This window comes from Melospiza melodia, chromosome 9, assembly GCF_035770615.1.
Source record: "Melospiza melodia melodia isolate bMelMel2 chromosome 9, bMelMel2.pri, whole genome shotgun sequence".
Lineage (NCBI taxonomy): Eukaryota > Metazoa > Chordata > Aves > Passeriformes > Passerellidae > Melospiza > Melospiza melodia.
Window position 1 is genome coordinate 7,140,483 of NC_086202.1, and position 23,370 is coordinate 7,163,852.

Here is a 23,370-nt window from a genome sequence, read left to right on the forward strand (position 1 = left end):
TCAAAGAACACTACTATCCACATTTCTTTGCCTTTTCTTTGTGAAAAGTTTCCAATGAAGTATCACAGCTTCCAACTAGGAAGAAACCAGTAACTACAACTGCATAAAGACTGAATTACTGGCAGTTAATGCTGGCAGCAACTAGCTTGGAGTATTTGGTTCTGCCTTCCACATTATTTTACTGTAATGGCCTTTAAACAATAATGCAGGGGTGATTGTGTCATCATCCTTCCTGTGATGAAGTGTTTGTCCTCACCAGCTGCACCTTATGTATGTTATGTTAATTGTTCTGAAACGTTTTTATAAAACTTGACCAGCAGAATATTTTAAAAAGCTTAAATATCTTTAAAGTATTTGCATTAAGTACTGCTGTGTGGCTTACTCTTACTTTTCTTTTATCTGAAGAGATTCATGAGTTGAGTGATTGACAGATACAAATTGTAAGGCAGACCAGACCTTGGTTTGACTGAAATCAACAGCAAAACATTCAATGACTTAATTTTACCCCAGGGCAAGTAAAAGGCAGTTGGAAAACACCGTGCAAAGACCCAAAGGATTATGACTCCAGCCATAGAGTGGCTTCTGGAGTTTTGTGTGCAACAGAAATTTATAAATAATTCCATATATGAAAGAGAAAAATTAAAAAAAATAATATCTGCTATGGAAAAATGTCCTTGTGGTTGGTAAGGAGCTGTCTCCCACCTACTGTCCTGGTTAAGGAGTGTGTAGCAGTTGGATATTCTGAGCAACTGTATGCAGCATGGACTTTCTTCTTGGATCTTGACCTTTAAACATGGTTGCATCTTAAACTTTTTTCCTCGATTAAAACCTTTTAACCTTTTTTCACTTTGGGTGGTAGTTTTCCAGAGATGAGTCAAAATACTGGCAAGATGAGTGTTTAGATAGTATTCAGGAGTTTTGGATGCATGTTTTCCAGCTGTTTTTGTTATTTCTGAACTGTCAGCGACATTTTATTCAACTTTTAACACTTAAAATGCGAGTTCAGTTTTACTGGAAACACCCCACAAAAGCTGTGTTTTATAGCAGCAAAAGTAGTTACTAATGCAGAGATTTACAATGTGTTGCTTTTTTAAATGCCAAATATATGTATGTGTGTTTGTATGTATTCAGGACATGAATGGTTTTGTAAAAAGTGGCCTGGATTTCAGTCTGATTCTTAGTTGCTATACTCTGCTGTGAATCTTGTAGCTATTCTTGACTTAGGCTTCTAAATGGCAGGAGAATTATGCTACCTTTGTGTTAGATACACAGATAACTTCTATACAGAGCTTATCTGTGTGCCATAATGATGTCAAAATTACCAGTGAAGAAGTAATCATCTCTCTGTATCACTCAGCTCAATTTCTATTGAAGTGTTTAGAAGACCAACTTGTTTCATTAAATACCAGCGATTTGAAAAGCTGAAGCTGTCTCCAATCGTCAATGCTATCACCAGCTTAGCACCTTCTAATTACCCTGAAATACTCCAGAAATCTGGTCATTGTCTTTGTTCCTCCAGTTACATCCTTGTATGTGCAGCAGATAATAGACTTCGTGACCATATTATAGTATATGACTCTTCACATTAAACAACCAAATCACAAAACTTGGGACTTAATCAGTTTCAACTTGATATCACTATTATACTTTAGCTGAGAGAACCAGTACTTTACACAGGTTTTTTTGGGTTCTGTTGGATTTTGTTTGTTTTATTTTTATTGAGGGTCATGGGTTTTGGGGCTCTTTTTTTTTTTGGGGTATAATGAAAATCCATCTGTTTAGAAAAAGTGGCAAGAGAGGGAAAAAAAAAAAACGAACAGCAAAGCAAACAAAAATAAGCCCTTTCCATTTGGGTTCTATGAATGTTGTACTCTCAGTATATCCTGGCATATGCTAGGCTTTTAAATAAGTGTTTTGAAGTACCTTTCAACAGTTTAGCTCCATCTGCCATCCAGTTTTTGCTATAAAAGTGGCCAGCCTGATCATCTCCCATCTCATGAGGCGACTCAAACTCCTTTAGGCAAAATTTATTGCAAGGAGAAGCAAATTCCTTGAGTCGAATGGGCCAAATAGCTGGTTGACAAAACTGCCAAGGAACATATACGCTGACTTCTTTTAAAAATAGAAAAAAATAACCCCAAAACAACTTAACACATTTGATCGCGGCCAGAACATTAAAACACCTGAATCAAATTTTCCACACATGAAAATAAGGAAATCTGGAAGCTGAAGCTATTTTAGGCTAATTGCATTTTGTTGGGTTTCGGGGGAGTGGTACATAGTAGCAACTGTGGGAAAACCACTAAATAGTTCTCTGTTTGAACCATCTGTCACGAATATGGGACATATGTTCGCTTTGTTTATTCAGGAGCCAAGTGGAAGCCGATACACAGCGCTCGGCCCCGGCCGCGGGCCGGAGCGCAGCGCGCACCGCAGGGACGCGGGGCGGGGAAGGACGGGCGGTGCTCCCGGGGCCCTGCGGGACGCCCCGGACTTCCCCCGCGGGCGGCGGGGCCGGCAGGGGGAGGCCGCGACCGCCGAGCCCCGCGGACGGAGGGCGGGGAGCTGAGGGGAGCGGAGCGGAGCATCCCATCCCCGCGGGGCCGCCGCCTCTCCCCGGCTCGCCCGGTGCCGGCGGCGCCCGCTGGGATCCGCGCCCGCCGGGGAGCGCCGGGGCCGAGGGGGAACTCGGCGGAACCGGAGCGGCCGCGCCTCCCGCCCGTCCCAGTTTTCCCTGGCAAAGTTTGGCTGCCGGCAGCGCGGCCACCCCCGCTCCGCCCCGGCGGCGAGCGCTCCGCGCAGCCTGCGCGCCCCGCGCACCGCCCCGGCCCCCGCGTCAATAAAGTTGCGGTCGGGGGGGTGAAGAGGCGAATTGCCCCGGGAGGGGCTCGGGAAGCCGCGGCTCCGGGCTGTCAGAGGCGCTGCCAGCGGGACTGACACCAGCGGCTGGCCCCGGCTGCGCGGCCGGGGGCGGGCGGGCGCTGCGGGTCTGGTGTGTGCACCCCCTCCCGCCCCCCGTGCCTCTCGGTCCCTCCCTGGGAACAGGCGCTGCCCACCCAAGGAGGCGACCGGCGCTCCTGCCCCGCCGCCGCTCGCTCGCTCACTCACACACATCACCGACACACACACATAAACCGTGCGTGCGCCTCTCGCTCCCGCACTGGAGTCAGCGCTTGTGCCTGCAGGTTGCTCAGACCTGAAATCTAAGGGAAAAGCTCAGCGTTTGCGTCGCTGCTCCTGCCGCCGGTGGTGGTAGCGGTGAAGAGGAGAGGCGGTTGTGGGGTTTTTTTGCTTGGTGGCTTTTTTTTTTTCTTCCCCCTTGAATTCAATGGATCTGAACTTGGAGCCTTTAGACCTCGGCGGTATTGGAATATCTACATGCTGATCATCTTTGTTGTGACACATCAAGTCGTTTGGGGAAACCATCCGAAGACAGCAAGATGTTTCTCGTTCTCGTGTACTTCGCTTTACCCTTAGTGGGTAAGTTGCTGGTGCCTGATTTCGGTCTGCACATCGCTTCATAAAGCAAGGCATAGGGTTTATGGGACCGGGAGCCTGATGCTTGTCAGTCTATTGTTTAGGCAGAACAGTGAAGTTTCCAGTAGTTTTAATGGCTCTGCCTCACATCAGTTAGCCCGGTCTACATAAAATCTCTGTAGGTTACAGACTTCGGTACTTGCCTGTTTAGCCTCTTGTTAAATTGGGTTCTCGCAAGTTACAGGGAAACTTTTCATTTAAATAAAATAAGGCTGCCTGGGGAGGGTGGGGGATGACAAGACCAGCTGAAGGATTACATCTTCACCTGAACCTGGCAACCTGCCCGACTGGTAGTGGTTTGCAGCCCAAACTGGTTTCCTTTCCACAGGAGAGGTTTGCGTTTCCATCCGCATGTGTCTGAGGGAGCATGACGGGGGCACGATGGAGAGGAGAGAGTTAATGCAATTTGCTTTGTTCTCCTGCAAAAGCATCATACGTGGAGAGAAGTGGGGAGGGGGAGAAGTAACAAATTCTACCTTTATGCATATAGAACAAGCAAAAATGTGCACAGCCTTTAAAAAGTGACTGACGCAAAGACAGGCTAATATCAATCAGTGAGGATACTTATCTCTCTGAGCGGGCTGTTCCTGGATGTAAGTGAAATTACAGCAAAGCTCTTGTGGAAAGTGAGGCTGAATATTTAACCCCTTAGTTAAACCCTGGAATGGAAAGCTGATTTGTTTCGCCAAAATGGATCTATGGAATAACAAATGCTTGTTTTATCAAGCACATTAATCCCTCCGGGGTTTCTTTCATTTTTCTGTTTCCTCATACATCAGCCGTTAGGGTTAAAAAATACTGTTTCCTTGGACTCCCCGAAAAGTGGATCTAAGCCCATGGAAACCCTGTGTGCTTTTTCCTAAGGCGTAGCATGGAGCCAGGAGGTTTGCAAGGTGCTGCCCCCGGGGTTGGCCGCATGTGCAGCGTGAGGAGGTGCCCCGTGCCTCCCGGGTGCTGCTCAGGATCTGGGGTTCCGGGCACCCTGCTCCCCGAAAGAGCGCGGGTCGCTTTGTGTCTGCTCTCCATAGATGTACTTTTGTCCGCAGAAGTGAGCGGGCTGCCTGGAGGGGAGCGCCTGGACTGCGTGAAAGCCAGCGATCAGTGTCTGAAGGAGCAGAGCTGTAGTACTAAATTCAGGACACTGAGGCAGTGTGTAGCCGGCAAAGAGAGCAACTTCAGCCGGGCCACGGGCCTGGAGGCCAAGGACGAATGCAGGAGCGCCATGGAAGCTCTCAAGCAGAAATCCCTGTACAACTGCCGCTGCAAGAGGGGCATGAAGAAGGAGAAGAACTGCCTGCGCATTTACTGGAGCATGTACCAGAGCTTGCAGGGTACGTGGCGAACGCACAGCCCCCAGCGAACGCAGAGCCCCCAGCGCAGGGTGCGGGTGTGCGGCTGCCCCCGAGGCTCGGCCGGGCTCCGAGCCCGAGGCTCTGGGGCCGTGCCCCCGCGGCTCTGGGGCCGTGCCCCCGCGGCTCTGGCCGTGCCCCCGCGGCTCTGGCCGTGCCCCCGAGGCTCTGGCCGTGCCCCCGAGGCTCTGGCCGTGCCCCCGCGGCTCTGGCCGTGCCCCCGCGGCTCTGGCCGTGCCCACAGCTCTGGCCGTGCCCCCGAGGTTCTGGCCGTGCCCACAGCTCTGGCCGTGCCCCCGAGGCTCTGGCCGTGCCCCCGAGGCTCTGGCCGTGCCCCCGAGGCTCTGGCCGTGCCCCCGCGGCTCTGGCCGTGCCCACAGCTCTGGCCGTGCCCCCGAGGCTCTGGCTGTGCCCCCGAGGCTCTGGCCGTGCCCCCGAGGCTCTGGCCGTGCCCACAGCTCTGGCCGTGCCCCCGAGGCTCTGGCCGTGCCCGCAGCTGCCGCCCCTGGAGCCCCGCGCAGCTGCGGCTCCGCTGCCGGGCTGCCAGAGGCACAGCCAGAGCTTCCTCCAGGGACCCAGTGACCTGCCTAAACCGCAGCCAAAGATAGGGGCACGAGCATCACAAAAACAGTAATTTTGGAGACATTCTCCTAATCATGTTAAAACTCCGTAGTTAGGACTCACCTAACAGGACACTGGGACTAGTTTCTTAGCCTTTTTGCTGAAAGTTAAATATAATGCGAAGAGAAGATGGTTTTAAGTGAAAGTTAATGTTTTCCTTTCCTGTATTTACTAGCAGTAGTCCCAGAGGCAGAAAAAGCCCCAAAGTTTATGGTTCCTACAGCATGTAGATGGGCCACTTAGAAGAGATACGGCAGTGATTGACTCAGGACTGCTCTGTTACTCATATTCATAAGGCAGATTTCTCTTAGTCTGAGACATTTGATGTCTCTCACAGTCAGGTCTTCATATGAGACACATCATTTTTAGTCCTGTCTTGTTGTGGCCCTGGAGTTGAAGGTGCAATCTCTCACCTCAGTGTGCTCCCCTTTTAACTTTTTTTTTAAGTTGCTTCTGCAAAAAGGGAAAGAATCCCTTTCTGTTAATTTATCTGTATGTTTTAATGAGTCCATATATATTTTTTTGCGAAAGGTAATAACAGACTTTTTCTACATCATAAAAAGTTTCTCTTCAGCAGCATCTTGTCAACAGTGTTTCGTACCAGAGATGCTAGTTTTTGGCTATTAGCTGAGCTTCTCTAAAAAAGAGCTCTGCTGTTATGGTGAATGAAGAGGAGCATCCTTGCTACAGCTTCTCTCCTGCTGGCATGAGATGGGACAGTCCCTGTGATGTCACAGGCTGTCTGCAAATTATGACCTTACCCAGGGAGGAGGGAGAGAAGAGCTCAAGTGACAGGGATAAATAATTAGCTTCTTTCAGGTGTTTTTAGAGGTAATTATTTGAGAAGAAGTAGCCATATAAACTTTTTAAAAGGATTAAAGGGGAGTACTTTTCACTGTTATGGAGTAAACATAAACAAAAATATCTTATCCTGAATTAACGTGTAAGTAAAATATCCAAATATTTTTTTGTCCTTAGGAAATGACTTGCTTGAAGATTCCCCTTATGAGCCAGTTAACAGCAGACTATCAGACATATTCAGGCTAGCACCAATGGTATCAGGTAAGCAGACTTAAAATTCTTTACTTGACACGTGATTTTGTAATTGAATTATGGAACTTTCAAGCCGTACTCATAAATAAAAAGAAATTATAATGGCTTCCTGGTTTTAGGAAGCTCATTATATAGTTGCACAAAAGAAAAGACTAATTGGTTTTGAAATGAAAGAATGCTTGGCAGGATGGCAATTTGTATTCTTTTTGAGTCATTCTTGACAATAAATGCTAAATTTTCCTGTAGGTGGCAATCTGATTCCCTGCGTTCCTAATTTACAAATCAGTTCCTTTTTGGGAATTTGGTCAGTGCAAGTTACCTCCTATTGACATTACAGAAGATCAGAAGATAGATCTTTCAAATGCTTGCATAAGGGAATGCTTTATAGTTTCATACAGTTTTTTAAAAAAAGAAAATTCAGAATTAAAGCTTGTCTTCTTTTCTGGAACTACTGTCTTTTTAAAGAGCCTATTCACGACTTCCTCCTTTTTCTGTTTTTTTCTTGTTGCTGTGTGGCTGCCTTTTAGAACTTTTTTGTGCTATTTTGAATATGTTGCATGGGTATTAAACAATGGTGTTGGTTCTTTACCAGCCTAAGCTGTTCTCATGTGAGGTCACATTTACTGAAAACGTGTTTTTTTGGGAGCATTCACTGGGGTTACAGATTGGAATTTTATTTCTTTTTAGGAGCTTCAAAAAGTCTTTTCTGAGGATGCAGTCTGTACTCTGGATTTTTATTTGTTTAGCTCCATAAAACATACCAATGTGCACAACTCAGTGTATTAAGTTGGACAGTGCTGAAGCTCTGCTTAAATGACATGATATGGATGAGCATTAGGAGATGCCTCTTTAAAAGAAAGGGGGGGAAAAGACCAAAGAGAGTGGCTTGACCAATTTTCAGATGTACTTACACTTTTTAGGACTCAAAGTCCCATTAAAAGCCAGGGGTACTTAGGTTGTTAAGTATTTAATGGTACAGATTTTCAAAGGCATATAGACACATAAAATGTAGATAACCGCCCATTGGGATTTTCAAAAAGGACTAAGTGATTTAAATAGGCGTTGGATGCCCAGGCAGTTTTGAAAATTTTAAGTGCTTAATGCATCTATAGGTATCTTAATGCCTTTGAAAATCGTCCCTTTAGTCACTTTTCAATATGTGACTTATCCCATACATCTTTTGATGAAAGCATTGTCTTGTCCTGTTTGGTGAGCAAGCCTGTTGGAGAAATGGTAGAGAGCAAAGATAAATGTCTGAAAAATCTTTATTTCTTTTATTTTTTATTGCTTAAAACTCCAACTTAATATAAAACCAAGACAAAATCAGTGCAGAGGAGTTCTGGGCTGTCTTCTTTGCCTGCCTGGGGCCAGATTCTAACATATCTCAGCAGTTTTGTGATCTCCAGAGGAATATCCTATCTGCATTCTGCCTTTCTGTTGTTTTTTTTTTTTTTTTTTTTTTTTTTTCGGTTCCCCATTTACTTGCAGAATAATTACCTTAAAAATGTAATTTTTATGCACCTATTCAGAATAACAATGAAGTAAGATATAGTTGCCTACAGATGATGTCCATTTTATCACAGTTAGAACTCATTCCATGTTTTCAGTTCACCCCAAATTGCTGCTCCCTTGGTCAAAAATTTCAGGTTTACAAGGATGGCAGGCCTAGAATTCATAGTGAGGAACAAACAAAAGTTGTCATCTAGAGTAAAAAAAACAGTATTTGAAAGTATTGTCAGCTGAAAGAAAAAGATTAGCAAAAGAATTTTTCTTATTGTCATGGTTACTATTGCATTACATTCTTTAAAGCTCCTTAGCCTTACAGGTTTTTTGCAGAGCTCTGCAAATACAGCAGAACTTCATAAAATTTGATTAAAACAAACAAAACAATCCCTGTACAAGTAGTGTTGGCAGGGGTTTCATAACTGGTGTTCTGCTAATGTGGTCATTGTGTTTATAGATGTTGCTGCAGTGTTCACTCCCATTAGTTTTGTGTAATTAAAAGCAGCAATTAACTCTTTCATACCACAAAACCCATTCTGTGGTCCCGTATTACTTGGACTTATATCAAAGGTATTGTCTTTGCCACCTTTTGTATTTATTTTTGTGGTAGCGTAGAAAATCACAGTAGTTTTCTTTCGTGCTATGTAAAAGGGGCAATCATTGCCTGAGATGACTGTTTTGTGTCAGATATGTACATTTTTGTAGTGTACATAAGCCTACAAAATGAAGGACAATTTTTAAAACCAGTTAAAGTTGATGTAATTCTCTTCTGATGTTCAAAATTGCTTTCCCTACGGAGACAGGACACCACATTCTCTTCAATTCAAGCATCAATATGTTGGTTTAGGAGAAAAATCAGGAATATATGGCTAAACCTGTTACTAAGATCGAGTCTTCCTAGTTGAAAGACTGGGTTGTCTTGTTTTTTTGTTTTGGGCATATCTAGGTTTGAATGTTTTTTTAACTACCATGTCAGATGTGGTGGTTCTGCCTCAAGGGTGTGAATTTCTTCCTGTTAAGCAGCTCTTGAAATTGCTGAAGACTTGTGTGTTAGTTTTGGAGGGTAACAGATTTGGGTTAGCTATTATGATGTAAAGATTTTGCTTAAACAGACATTTCTGCTTGAACCTTTGCAACTTTTGAGAGGTGAAAACATTTTAAGGCCATTGACTTCTGTCACCACTACAGTAAATGCAAAATCTGTTGATTGGATTTCAGAATTGAGTTTCACACTACATTAAGGGGTGATGCTTGAATTAGTAACTTCTCAAAGCTTATCTGTGGCTTTTTACTACCTGGAGAACATTTTGCATCTTAAATTTGAACTGCAGTTGACATTCAGCTTTGCCACTGGAAGATATGTTATTATTTTTATATTAGGTGATACAGTATAGTGGTCAGTTCAGGCACCTTGTAAGAAAATATCTTGCATAAAAAATGTAGCTGTACATATCTGCAGAAATATTTAACAAAGTAATGTTTCTGAAATGTCTCATTCACTTCAACAGAAAAGGGAGAGCCACTCCATCTGAATAAAATGCCTTAAGCCATGTCTGTGAAGTGGTGTAAATAGAATTCTCAGTGTTAAAAAGAGTTGGCTATTTAGATCAATGCATTTAGGGTGACAAAATCCTCTCCTCCCATGGATTCACTTCTGAGTTGCCCAGTTGTTCATAGGCTTATTATCCCATTGTTCAGCTTTGTGAATCTTCTTTCTTTTACATCCATTATGTTTAGAAATAATCTTAAAAGAACAGGCTGCATGAATCAGAACATTTGTTAGAACACAGAGTGTTTGCTGTTAATCTGTGGAGAATTGGTTGGTTACATGCTGCTAGTTAGGCCTTGTTTCTATTGCTAAAGCACAGGACTGGTAGAAATTAATTATTTTGCCACTATTCTTAGTGTAGTAAACTGGTTTTGCAAAGTTCCTTTTGCGTCATTAGCAGATCAGAGAAAGAAAATGACACACAATCAGATGAGCCAAAGGAGTGTTCTGGTTCTGCTGTTCTCATGAGAGGCTGTCTGATCTAAAAAATTTGGGAATCTTTTGCTGTAGAAGATATGTGGAAGCTTACACCCTTTTCTAAATATATCTTGTATTTGTTATAGTAAACTTCTAAATTAAAACCAAGAATTCAGTAGGCAGCACAGCATGTTGAGCTTCTTCCTGGAGTGTATCGTTCCCTGTTAGAGCTCAGCACAGGAAGGTACCAGCTTTGGTTTGCCCACTGAATAAGCTGTAAGTGCAGACAGGAGCAGTTATGGTCAGTAAGGTGGCTTTTTATTGTGTGGAAAAAGTTGAGACTCTACAGTCAGCAGTGCTGGGATCCCAGGAGTGAGTGTGTGTGTGTGTGCTGGTGGCTGTGGGATGCACAAGGATGGCTCTGGGTCTCCCTCTAGCATCTCTCCCTTGCTCAGGAGACTAGGTTTTGATCAATGGTTTTCCTAACTTCCTTTGAGTTTTTCAAAGTCTTTTAGGCATCTTGTATAATTTATTCACAAATCACTAAGTCGATTGTGGGGAAAGAATGAATCCAGTGTGCAAAACACCTTACTGAGGATGTAAGTGTTTTCCCTCCCCCCAGCATAAAACTTGCTCTGAGTATTGATAGCACCTATTTGCCCCCTCCCCATTATATTTTTCTTCTCAGGGCTGGGGTAGGGACATCACTGACAATGAACTGCTGGTGTTTCCTTGGGAAAGTGTCCATCAGCAGAGGTGGAGGAGGAATGTTGGGGCTTTTCAATCTGAATCCCCACAATGCAGAGAAACAGAGTTTCCTTCTCTGTGTGCTTCTCCTTGTATCTTCTCCTCCTGCTATTCTGTTGAATTAGAGCAAGCTGTGTCATAGTGAATTTATATCCCCAAAACTTTCATTACCCCCAAAATTCTTTTAATCAAGAATGGAGGGTTTCCCTGTTCATTTTTGGAATTCTTGATCTGATGTGAGAGCTGTGTTCTGGGTAACAAGTCCCTGACACTTTAATTATTATTTACTTCTTTTTTTCCTACCTGGTAAATGACTTTTCATTTGTAGAATCCATGTGTGGCCTTTTTAATATTGTTTATCAAAAAGATAAGTTAGAATCTCTGTGCTAGCCAAGAGATTCACTGGTTTTTCCTTTTGGGGTTTGTACCATGTGAATTAGTGGCTTTTCCCATGAATTAATACTGTATGACATCTCCAATTCCTGTTGCCTGAGGCCTCTAATCCTGTTTCTGTTCCTAAATCTGCATGCATTTCAAATGCCATATATTTTTCTAATTTAACACTATGTCTTTTTATGAAATTTCTGTAAGATTATAGGAGCTGCCACTTTTCTACAAAGGCAGTTTTAAAATATTTTTAATTTAAAAATGTTGGTTTCTGTTGACTGTCTGCGATGCTTTTATTAGCTCTTACCCCCCATATCATTACTGCTGAGTTTAAAAAGTTGAGTTACCTCATGTTAGTTACCTTGTGCATACACTCGAGTTCACAAACAATAAACCAGATCTTGTTAGGCTAATAGGAGTCCTGCAATCTGATTCTGTTCCCACTGAAGTAAGCATAACATATCAAAATTTTATTTCATTATGATGCATTCTGTTTCCTGTTGTATTTTTTTTGGCTTAGTTCTGGTTTTCTGATACGAGGTCAAGCTCTCTGATAATAGAAAAGTAAAAACTTCTTATATTTAGCCTACATTGTTACACACATAACTGTATTTTAAAATAATAGCCCTTGAACCAATATTTAATACTGGTTTTACACAAAACCAGTCTGTCTGTTTTTCCTCAGTGAGAATTTGGTCCTGTTACAAGAAGACAAACTAACAGACAAACCAGGCACCTATTTTAGCTGTGTTTAAGGGAATGAAAATAGTTTGACAAAAATAAATCTAAGCATGTACAATGTTTGTGTTGTTTGACATTTCTGAGTGCAGATTTTCTTTGCAGAGGCAACTAGGCTGAGTTCCAGGCAGATAACAAGTTATCAGGGTGCATAGATACCAGTTCCTGATTTCCACTTCTGCATTTTTATAATCAGATTGGACTTCACACAAAAGAAAATCACTTTGGTGACTGCTGGCTTGCAGGAACTCTTTGAATATCCTGTTTTCTGCATTTCTTGAAGCTAGATTTGATTATGAGAGGGGAATTAAGTACCTTGCTGAAGTAACTGATTGGCTGGCCTATAAAGGCAGTGCCTTCACTTTTTACCTTCAGCAGGCCTTGAAAATAGGAATATGTAAATACTTTCAGTTCCTTGGTCAGATTATTGGAACCTTTTTGCTAATTTCTTTGAAGAGCTGTAAAACAGAAGATAAGGTCTTGGTTCCTCAAGTGTTTAAAATGCACAGCTTTGAGCAAATGTATTGTTTCTGCTTGTCCTGTTAGTCTAGACAGGCTTTGTCAACTTGTTTTAACATGGGATACAAGATGAAATCCATTCCATGGAAGGAGGAAATACCTGATTGAGCACAAAGCATTTATGCATGAATATTCTGCCTCTCCTTTAATGCCAGGAGTAGTAAGGGAATAGTTAGGAGTCTTGAAGGAAACTCAGTGTTGGGCAGTATTTTCCTGAGGCCTCAAAGGGAAATGTTTGGGTATAGCTGGTTGAACAAGCATGGCTGTTTGTTCATAAAGTACCTACCTTATTACCAACTCTATATAATGTATGCAGTAAATCACATCTTTTCTAGAGTAACATCCTTGGAGAATGGAACTGCTATCCCTTAATCTGCATCTTTGCAGGAAAGCCTCACTTATGGTGTGGTGGGTCAGACATTAAATGAACATATATGTAGATATATTTTTTGGCAGCAAACTGTATTCTTGCTGGCCAAGAACAGGCCAGCTTTCTGGTTCACTTAAGTGGCACTTGAGTTTCTCTGAAAGAGGAGCAAAGGGCAGAGGAGCTGCCAGTGGTGTTGGTGGGATTGTGAGGAGAGATCAGGTTGCTGAGGAGGGAAGCAGAATGAGGTTATATCTGTCGAGAGAGGCAGCAGCACTCCAGGGGTGCAGTGAGCAGGAGCAGGCAGGGGCTGCTGAGCACCTCAGACACACAGAGCTGGCTGGGTTCCCTGTTCTGTCAGGTGTCTGCAGACTGCTGTGTCTCAGGGTGAGGGGTGGCACACACTGAGCCTGCTGATGGAGCAGCTGTATGGTGAGAGTGAGCAGAAGCTGCTTGGTTCGTGTGGTGACCCCACTGCTGGCACTGGTTCAGTGATGAAGGTGGTGTGAGGGTGGAAGAGAGGGCTGCACTGAGTGGGCAGATTTCTATGGCAGCCTTCCTTGCAGGGCTTCCAAAATGCCTTGTGTGAAAGCAGTTTTCCCTGGTGAAACCAAAAGAACAGCATCCTGCAGCTTTCTGTCTCTTGATGGCACAGCAAGGTGCAGTTTATGGCAGGTGTTCTGCACGCTGGCTCTTTACATTTGAAGATATTTTTAAACTTTTTTTTTTAATAACCCTATTTGTATTGGACTCTCAGAGATATCTTTGACAATCTTGGAGAAGTCAATGCCTTCTGTCAGGAGTTGACAGTATGTTAAAATGCTAAGAGTAAAATGCTTGTGTGTGATGAAATAATGATTTCTGGATTGCAAGGCAGATACTTATTTATGATAAGTATCTAACATTTTTTATTTTAACTTGCACATTATATTGTTTTAACCTTAGAAAGGAATGTGTTTACAGCTTTGATTTTTAGAAATGTGACTGGTTTTGTTCATGAAATGTAATTCTGTAATTTATGTTATTTTTGGTATTATTTTTATATTCTTGCATTTTCCATGGATGAAACTAATGCAGCAATAATGCTGTCAGTATAGTTACAGCATTACCACAATTAAGTTATTTTTGGAACTGTTCTTTAGTTGCTGCGATGCTTTGACAATTTTTCCAAGTGTCAGGCTATTGTCCTGTACGATCTGCACTCAGCTTGAAATTTAACATGAGAGAGGCATGACACAAAGTGTAATGGCATAGAGATAGCTCTTGCTGCATAGAAATTTGCAGAAATGATAGGTTGTAAAGAGACTTGAAGGTATCAAACAATTTGAATAGAAGCCCATAAATAAAGATGAATTTCTGCATTCAGTGGTTATATGATTTTATCACTTCCTGATGTCCATAAAAAGCATCTTCCCATTAGCATTTTGTCATGCAGCTGATGAGGTTCAGAAGTGTTAAAAACTTCCATGCTCTTCCTTTTAAATGCTGCACCCTAAATTCAGTACTAAACCCAGAAATGGCTGTTTCCTTGTTCTTTCTCTGCTGGAGACAGCACAAGGATTCTTCCTGCTCCCCAGCCCCACAGCCTCCATCCCAGTGCAGGTGTTTCTTGGGTTTAGCCCTGGCTCATGTTAAGCCCTGCTGCTGCCCTGAGCTGAGAGCCCCAGCTCTCTCCTGCCTGGATGTACCTTTTCCATGCACTGCCTTCCCTTCTTGGATTGTGGGCTTTCCTCTCTCTTTGTAACTTCCCCACCCAATCCCCTCCAGCTGCAGGGCTCCAGGGGTTTCTTTCTCTGTTACTGCAGCTCTGCTTTCCACTTTGCTGCCCCTCAGCAATCTGGCTGCACTTTCCCCATCCCTTTTGTGACACGGTTGTCACCAAGCAAGCTTGTTCCTCTGTCCCTCCCCTGGTCCTCAGCTCTGTCCCCCGTCTCTGCCCTGCAGGGCAGCAGCTGCCTGGGTGTTTCACCTGTGCTGGAGGACTCTGGGTCCCCACTCCCTCTTGGGATGGTGCAGAGCCAGAGCCATGCCTGCCTTATCAGGTCTACTCAGGTCTAAAAATCGGTTGTTTTTTTCATAACATTTGTAAGAACTTCATATTCATTGCTCTGTCAGATTTGTTCAAGTATATTCTATGGGTTAAGAAATCGCTGGGAGCTGCAAGGTGTAAAGAAGATAGAGACTGGTATTTAATTTACTTAGATTTCCTTGAAAAAATATGATTAAAAAAAGCAAATACAGCTCCTGTCATATCTCTAAGCATTAGGCTGTGACATATCTCATCTTATTCTGGTCTCATAAAACATCTAGTCTGTCATGCAAGTGATATAAATAAACATGCAGTGGACTTGAAACATAGAGGCAATTAAGTGCAGTTGATGGGTGGCAGTTGTGTGAGATAATTGAGCATCTCAGGATTCTCTGAATGGGAAATAACTCATCATTTAGGTTAGCTGGCATGCAGATTATTTATTCAGATTTAGAAATGAAGCAGGAAAGAAAGGAGCCATCCAAAAGCTGTTATATATGAACACATGTATTGCATTTGACTGTTTGGATGATACCACATTGTGTTTACAAATGACTCTGCACTTTGTAGAGTCATCTTCTTTTCCAGATGGAATATTTTTAGGATTAATGATTAAGTTTTGCTGATGTTTGTTGTCACAAGGCCATAAACAAAGTTAAGTAAGACAACACTAGCATTTGGTAGTAGCTCCAAAGAATTCTTGCCTCTCGCAAATAGAGTGGAATGTATTCTCCACAGCAGTGGCTTTGCATTAATGAATGCTTAAGCAGCAGATTAAAATTTCTGTATAAAAAAATAGGTTAGGATTATATAATAACATAAGTCTGGGATATTAATAACAGTAAATATGATTTTATTGAGCAGATTAGGTGCAATTAAATCTCAACTACAGAATATTTAAATACAATACCAGATCAAAACTCAGTCCCTGCAGCTTTACTTGCTTTCCTTCACACCTACAGGAGCAGCACCTGACAGCAAAGTAAATTATAATTTTTATTGTTGTTCATTTTCTATTGCCACGGGAATGTACATCATGTTATCCATTAGGCCCTAGACAGACATGTCTTTTCTCCACATACACAGTTATGAAACAAGACATGATTGAAGACAGCAAGGTGTCAGCTGTATTTGAAATTCTATTAGAAATTGATGAATTTGCTTGTCAGATTTCTTTAAAGGATTGCATGGGTAAGAACTGCCTATAGTGTTCTCATAAAAAAAAAGTCTTGAAAATTACAGCTTTAAAATCAACCCATATAGACTGAGAAATGGTGTCAGTTCTTTCTCTCGTAAGCTATTACTTAATTTTAGTCTCCTAAACAGTGAAATAGAGACACAAACTTGCAGTGGTTGATAACACTCATGACCTGATGAAGTAAACTGATTTGATCCTCTGAGAGGTCAAACTGTGTGTGTTTCTAAGCAAACATTCCCCAAGGCTGCTGATGTGTGAGATGTCTCTTCCCCTTGCCAAACATCCCACCTTTGCAAGAGAAAATTAAAGAAGACTTGCAAAGAAATGTGGTGTGTTAGTGTATAAATCTTGTCTATAAATTGCTGTGAGAATTGTTGAACACAGTGTTTGATGATGTGTTTGGGTGTTTTTTTTTAATTTTTGCACATTTTAAAAATACCTAGACAGCTCTTTTTGGGTTGGGTAGAAAGTAAATTTATTAACTCTAGCTGTGTTAATGTTTAGAGAGAAAGACGTACAGTGTTTTTGAATTTGATAAATAAGGAACTATTTGAATCTGACTTGAGGCTGCACTTAGTTTTTTAATACATTTCTGCTGTATAACTAAAAATATCTTATCTGCATGCCCTTGACCTTTCTCTGAGAGCTGTGAGAAGATTCAAAAGCATAAATGAGAATAAATTTAGTATTTTCCTATTTGAAGAAAAACAGTGCCACATGCCTTAGCTCTCTGCAAATGGGGCTTGTCAGTCCTGCATGGCCAGTGTGGCAGAGCAGGGAGCCCTGGAAAAGGAAAGCAGTTCATTTTCCATCCCTTGCTCAGTTCTCCTCCTTGCAGGAGGTGCCAATTACTAAAAGGATTTCTGTAGCTTTGTTCTCTCTCCCTGAACGTTGCCCTTCCTCCCCAGCTTGTTGTGTGTAGCTCCCCATGCAGCTGTGAAAGTCCTCTCAAGTAATTTCCCTCTGTGTTTGAGCTGGTGACTCAGAGGTGAGGCTGTCAATATATTAAAGACATCCTTAATGGCATAACTACAAACAGTGAATAACTTGAGCTTAATGTTTTTATTTATTTATTGAAAACGTGTTGGCATTTGAGTATCCCAGATGTCACAGGGGTATTTCTGAAGGCAGGTGGCTTGTTGTGACACCACTGCAGGCAGCCACTCTGCCCTGCTCTTACCTGCTGTAAATCACTCACTTAGCAGGGCACAGAATGGGTGCACTTGTGGAGCTGTCATTTCTGGGCTTAGGTACTGCATTGCTGGGCAGTAATTACACACTCTGATAGTAGCTTTCATTTATGCTAATTGCAAGTAAGCTTATAAACCCCTCAGATTATTAAAAAGAGATTTCTCTCCTTCCTGTGGCGTTAAGTCAAGGATTTAAATGTTGCAAACTTTTGGTCCTGCTTTAAGGAGGAAAATGTCACCATAAGAATCTTCTCGATATCAGCACTTTGTCAGGCTAAGAAAACAGGAAACCTGATGCTGTTTTGCCTTTCAAAGTTGTGTTTGTAGCATTACAACTGTATATACTGAATTTAATAATTATTTTTTGTAACTCAGTGTTTTAAATACGTATTTAATCCTACATAGACATAATAAAATTAAAATCATGCTTAAAAGGTAATCAATAAGTGACTATAGCTAGGACACTAACAGGAGGCAGGAGTAATTGATCTCAAATGTTTTCTCTAGAGCTGTTTCTAGTAAGATCTTCGGAAAAAAAAACATCACTGATTTCTGTAATTCGGGCGGTATGCAATATCTGTTGTAGACTGTGAGGAGAAATGTGATTTACAAGTTACAGAATGAATTATTCCGTTGTAAAAAGAATAATGTAGAGCCAACAGTTTGCTCCCCTTGAGCAGCGATGCCTGCTAATTGAAGGACTGCATTGTAAGAGTCAATATTCAGGCTTGTAGTGTACTCAAAGTGTCTCGTTCCTGTCTTCGGCCAGCCTGAGAAATGCAGTAGGTAATTCTGGAGCTGTGGTGAGCAGAGCTGCTGCCCACTGCAGCTGTCAGAATGGGAGATGGGCAAAGTGCTTGCAGCAGATAGATGGCTCCTCTGTCTCCTGAGCAGGTTGTTCTTCTTCTGTGGAAAAGTGTTGCCAATAGATTAGGGTGACAATTCATAATGTTCCTGAGCACAAATGCTCCGTGTTGAACAAGATCACACTGTCAAGGAGCGTGTCAGCGAGAATTAAGGTTTAGAACTTATCCTTCCTCGTGCCTTTCAGAATTTTGAAGGTCTTTCTAATATTTGAAAAATGCTCAAACTCAGAAAATGTTGGTACTTCAGAGTATTACTTTACAAATCAGCTTTTCCCCAGATTGTAGCTGAGTGCAGTGGTCTAATTCTTGGTAATGACTTTCTGTTGTGTGAAATGATCCAATTGCAGCCAAGTATTTTAATAAAATTCTAGAAATTACTGTGCATATTTTGAATGATTTATTATATGACAGCAGGAAAGCTAGAAAGGGTTTTTTTTTAATGGTGTTAACTTCTCAGATGTGTACTATTAAGGTGTAATAAATGTATTATTTTGTTGATTTTTAAAGAGTGGTAAAAGTATTAAAATACATCTCTAAATCACTCTACAGCTGCTTTCAGAGACAAGGTTTTGGCTAGCTGCCCAAAGTGCTGAACAAAGTGGTATTTGGGAGGAAGAAAAGGTTTCTTTAAAGTATTTTTACCACTGGGGGACTCCTGCTGTTCACATTTCTGTATGGTTTGAAGCATCCCCGATCTGTCTGAAATGATTGAGTTCACCTGAAAGGTGTGTAGGGGGCTGTGCTGGTATTTGCTGTGGAAGACCATGCTCATTTTAATTGTCAAAGGAAGTGTTTGTCCATTTCACATTATATACCCAGGTTGTTTCTCTTTGCACCCAGCAGCAGCTTGAGAAGCTGTGAGGTTTGCAGAGAATGTGGCTGAGTTCATTCTCTGGACTGTTTCATCCTTAGTTGTTTTAAGACTTGAGTGAGTAGGTGCTGACAGGACTCCAGTTTTTTTCATATTAAATGTAAAAGCAGAGCTAATGTATATTTGGCAGACACAAGAACTTAGAGGTCAGCAGAGTTAAAGCTTTAGCTTTTTCTCTCCTGTACAAGTTCCTTTCTGATGCTGGCTTGAAATGGAATTCAAACACCCCTTTTCCAGGATGAGGTATCACAGGATCTGCAGAGTTGGAAGGGGCCCACAGGGGTCATTGAGTCCAGTTCCTGACCCTGCACAGGACAAGCCCAAGGATCCCACCGTGTGCCCAGGAGTGTTGTACAGATAATTCTTGCTCTGTCAGGCTTGGTGCTGTGTCCACTGCCCTGGGGAGCCTGTTCAATGCCCAACCACCCTCTGGGGCAAGAACCTTTTTCCAATACCCCACCTAAACCTCCCCTGACACAACTTGAGGCCATTCTCATGAACCAGTGACCCTGATTTTAGCTCAGTGGGTCAGAGCATGGTGTTAGCAACACCAAAGGTTGTGGATTTGATCTCTGTATGGGCCATTCACTTAAGAATCAGACTTCATGCTCTTGGGTCCCTTGCAACTCAGAATATTTTGTGAAATGCTGTACCAGTGACTAAGGTCACCTTTATTGATGTAGTTAAAATCTGACTAATATGTGCATGGCAGGGAAAGTTAAGGTAGAAACACATCTTGAATTCTGGGCCTTGCTGACTGGGAAGTTTCTTTTCATAAATCATTCAACAGCAGGTTTACTGAGAGGAAGGTTAGGAGGCTCATTTGTGTAAACTTCCAGACATTTCCCCAGAAATAGCTCTTTTCCATTGGAAAAAATGCAGTTATCCTAATTTCCTGACTGTACTCTCTGTTGGTTGTTTTGTGAGACTGCATTTAATTCCTGTTAGAAGTTTTCAAAACCTTCACTGGTGGCAGTTTGTACTGTGCAGATGTGTGAACATTTCTGTTCCCAGAGCTGGCCAGCAGTGTGCAATTTGGGAAGAGCCAAACCTTTCTGTTTGTAATTCAACATGGTGCCCTTAAACCATAGGATTTTAGGTCAGCATATGTTTAAAGGCACTACCATCATAAGGCCAAATATTCTCAAAGCAGTGTGTTGCTCTTTTAACCCATATCACAGTTAATAAACTGTTCCCAAACTTGCTTAATCTTGCCCCAATTCTTCTGTCTGTATTTGATGCCTCACAGTGGAATCAGCTCAAGGACATGAGTTGGAAAGAAACAAAAATGCACGAGTCCCATCTCAGATATGGCATTCAGAGGCCATTTATTTTATTAGAGTTAATAAAGTGAATTGTACTTCAGATAGACAGCCATGCCACAGTTTTATTTAATAAAACAAACATGGAAGAAGCAAGTTGGATTTGCTTCATAAGGAAAATCTGCCTTTTGTTGTTTAGAGGATGTATCCTGTGATGACTGTCATACAGCATTAATTTTTATGCTGTACTTAGAATTTAAATACCTGCATTTTTGGCAGTTTCTTTTCTGCACTGGTGACAAGTAAATGTTGAATAATCAACTGAAATACAATTTTAGAGAAGTAACATCTGGAATGAGGCAGGCAAGTAGAAGGGAAGAAGACAACATCTTGCGTGTGAATAGAACTAAAATGTGTCAAACTCTGAACTGGAGAACTTCAGGTAGTATGAAATACATCTTCAAATAGAAAATCCTGTATGTTTTCACTCTCCTTTCATTTGTATCAAAAACCTACTCCACTGAGTACCAAAACTTGAAAACTGCCAACATATTCCTGGAGGAGGATGTGTAGTGCCTGTGTTTGGTGTTGGAGAGAAGGAAATGACCACTTTGCTTTCTCACCTGGCAGAATTCCACAAACTCTGGTATTGTGTTACATCTTTATACAATCACTCCTGATGTGTAATGGAATATAAATGTTTTTCTGTTTGTTGTTTTCACTCATTGTCAGTTGGCTGCTAATGGGAATCTTGGAGACACATTAAGGAGAAACCAGGTTATATCAACACCAGTCAAATTGTAGCAGCTCTTTTGCAAGCTAAATAATGATTCTTAAGGACACTTGGCAGAGGGAGAAAAGTGATGTTTGCATGTTAAAACCTGCTTATTTCATCAGGTCACATTGTTACTTGAAGAATGTATTTTGCAGTAATTAAGTAGTGTGCCAATTACTTCTTTTAATTACAGATTATATTTTATTTGTGAGGATAGCATCAGCCACTGTGAAATTGGCTTCTCGTTGTTTTTCTATTCATGTATGGTGGAACACTGGAGCAAAATACATTTTGTATTATTTTGCTGTTTCATCTGGAAAGAATTTGTTTTAAGCTGGAGAACCCATAGCCATAGCGTTAAATTATGACAAATATGTTTTATAGTTAGCTGCTGCAGTGTTTTCTCTTGCTTTTAGTCACAGGATACCATTTACATTCTGTTATCAGGGTCTCATTATGAGCACTGTAGGCCCTCTGCTACCATTGAGTCTCCAGTTGTTTTCCATCAGAGTTGAATCAAAATCAGCTTCACTGGATCAGATTTTTAGTCCTTCCTTGGGCAAAATTTTTTTGCTAGGATCACATGGAGCTTTCCCAAGCAAACTGCAGGATATATCCAGTCTCAACAATGATGTAGCTTTCTTTATTCTAGATTGAAAACAGCTTGTCTGTGTGACCTTGAGATGTTTTGATTAATTGCATCTTTTGGAGTTCTGTATGTGTGTTGTGCCTGCTTTATTCACACATAAAAAGGGACGCAGCTATTACCTTCCCTCTTAAGTTATGTGAGGAAAGAGGATTGTGTTTGCCTTCTATAATATATATCTAAGCTGTGTGTAACATTTAAAGAAATACTTTTTCAGCCTTTGGTCTAATTCCAGATGTTATTTTTCATTACTCATGAAAAATATGGATTAAAACCTCTCAAGAGTTTTTATACAGGCTTTTATACAGTAGTCTGATGCCTCTGACAGATAATCTTAGGAGATACCTTCCACAAAACAGGACTTGTTCTTGATAATTATTCTCACATTATGACTACTTTAAGCAACCTGATAAGGAGAGTGCATCATGCAGAGGCAGGAAAATTCCTTCCAAGTAGAGGAGATTTTCCATGTGGGCAGCTCTTGAACTTAAAAGCTCTGTAGTTATTTACAATGTGTAGGATGCTCCATGCTCTCCCTTACACTGATAAAGGTTCACCTGATAGTAACACATGTGTGCCACTGCTCAATACTTCACTTCATGATCTGTCTCGTATTGGTCAAATCTCAAAGACCCTTTTAGACCCAAGACAGGTTTTAATGGAGCACTTCAGTGTCCTGTTTGTGATGCTTGTCATGCATCTTGTGGGCATTTTAAGCACTGCTGTGATCATCATCTGACTCTTAAAATTGGTGCTCATTTCAGGAGAGCAAGCAAGCTTTAGACAGTTATGGTATAAAAGCTATATGCCTTGTTCTGTCAGGAACAAACAGAACTGAGACCTTGCATGAAATTCATTTATAAATGCAGTGCCTGAATTTTACAGAGCAGAATTGGTAGCCTTATGTTTTTCACCTAAACTTCATGCTACAGATGGAGGGGATTATTTATGTGGAAAACTCAGTTTATAGCTCAGCAATCAGCAATACAGCAGATGTATTTTCCTTCATTACCAGAACCTCAGAAACATCTTGTCCTGTTTGTAAAACCATCTACTTTATGAAAGTTAGAAGGCTCTGAAACAGAACAAGCTGCTCATATTTGTAAAGCAAGCAGCTGCTAGATCCAGAGCTGATGCTCTGGGAGAGCAGTATTCCCATCTTTGTTTAATTGATAGTGTTGGCACTTTTCATGCCACCACTCTGAAAACACTGCAGCTTAGAAGTCACTCTTGCCTGGCTTTGTGCTGGCACACACCCAAAGGAAAATTAAGACAGCTCTCCTATGGCTGTTTCAGTTCAAGATGCTTTAGTCAGCTGAAGTACAATATTATTTTTGACATGCTAAAGCAAAATTTGAGTGTATTTATCCCAAATATGCTTTTTAGGTACCTCAAATTTCTGGTTTATAAATGCTATTTTTAATATATTTCTCTCTGATACCAGTCATTCTTATAATTATAAAACCTGCCTTCATAATTGAAAAATATGTAGCATAAATCTTTGGTTATTTTTAAATGCTGAATTTAAATTACAACGTTTAAATCAAACATTGAACAATTATCAAAGTCAATGAGCTTTCTTTGCCCAGCTTTGGAAAATATATGCTTTCTGAATACCCTGTGCACCAATATTTAAAAGGCTATGTATTATCTGAGAAAACTCATGCAGAGAATCAACAGCTCTACCACAGGAATTGACCAGCATAGTACTGCAAACAAGGGACCTTTTGTACCTCTACAAGTGCA

The 23,370-nt window shown here is 41.5% G+C and overlaps 1 protein-coding gene across 1 annotated transcript in view; it reads left to right on the top strand.

Moving 5' to 3' along the window:
* Positions 1–3,052: 3,052 nt before the first annotated feature.
* GFRA1 (GDNF family receptor alpha 1) overlaps positions 3,053–23,370 on the top strand; it is a 139,445-nt gene continuing 119,127 nt past the window's right edge. Inside the window, 4 exon segments of the mRNA XM_063163137.1 lie at positions 3,053–3,429; positions 3,432–3,480; positions 4,584–4,868; positions 6,486–6,569. Coding sequence (XP_063019207.1) covers positions 3,379–3,429; positions 3,432–3,480; positions 4,584–4,868; positions 6,486–6,569 — 469 coding nt within the window. The 5' untranslated portion in view covers positions 3,053–3,378.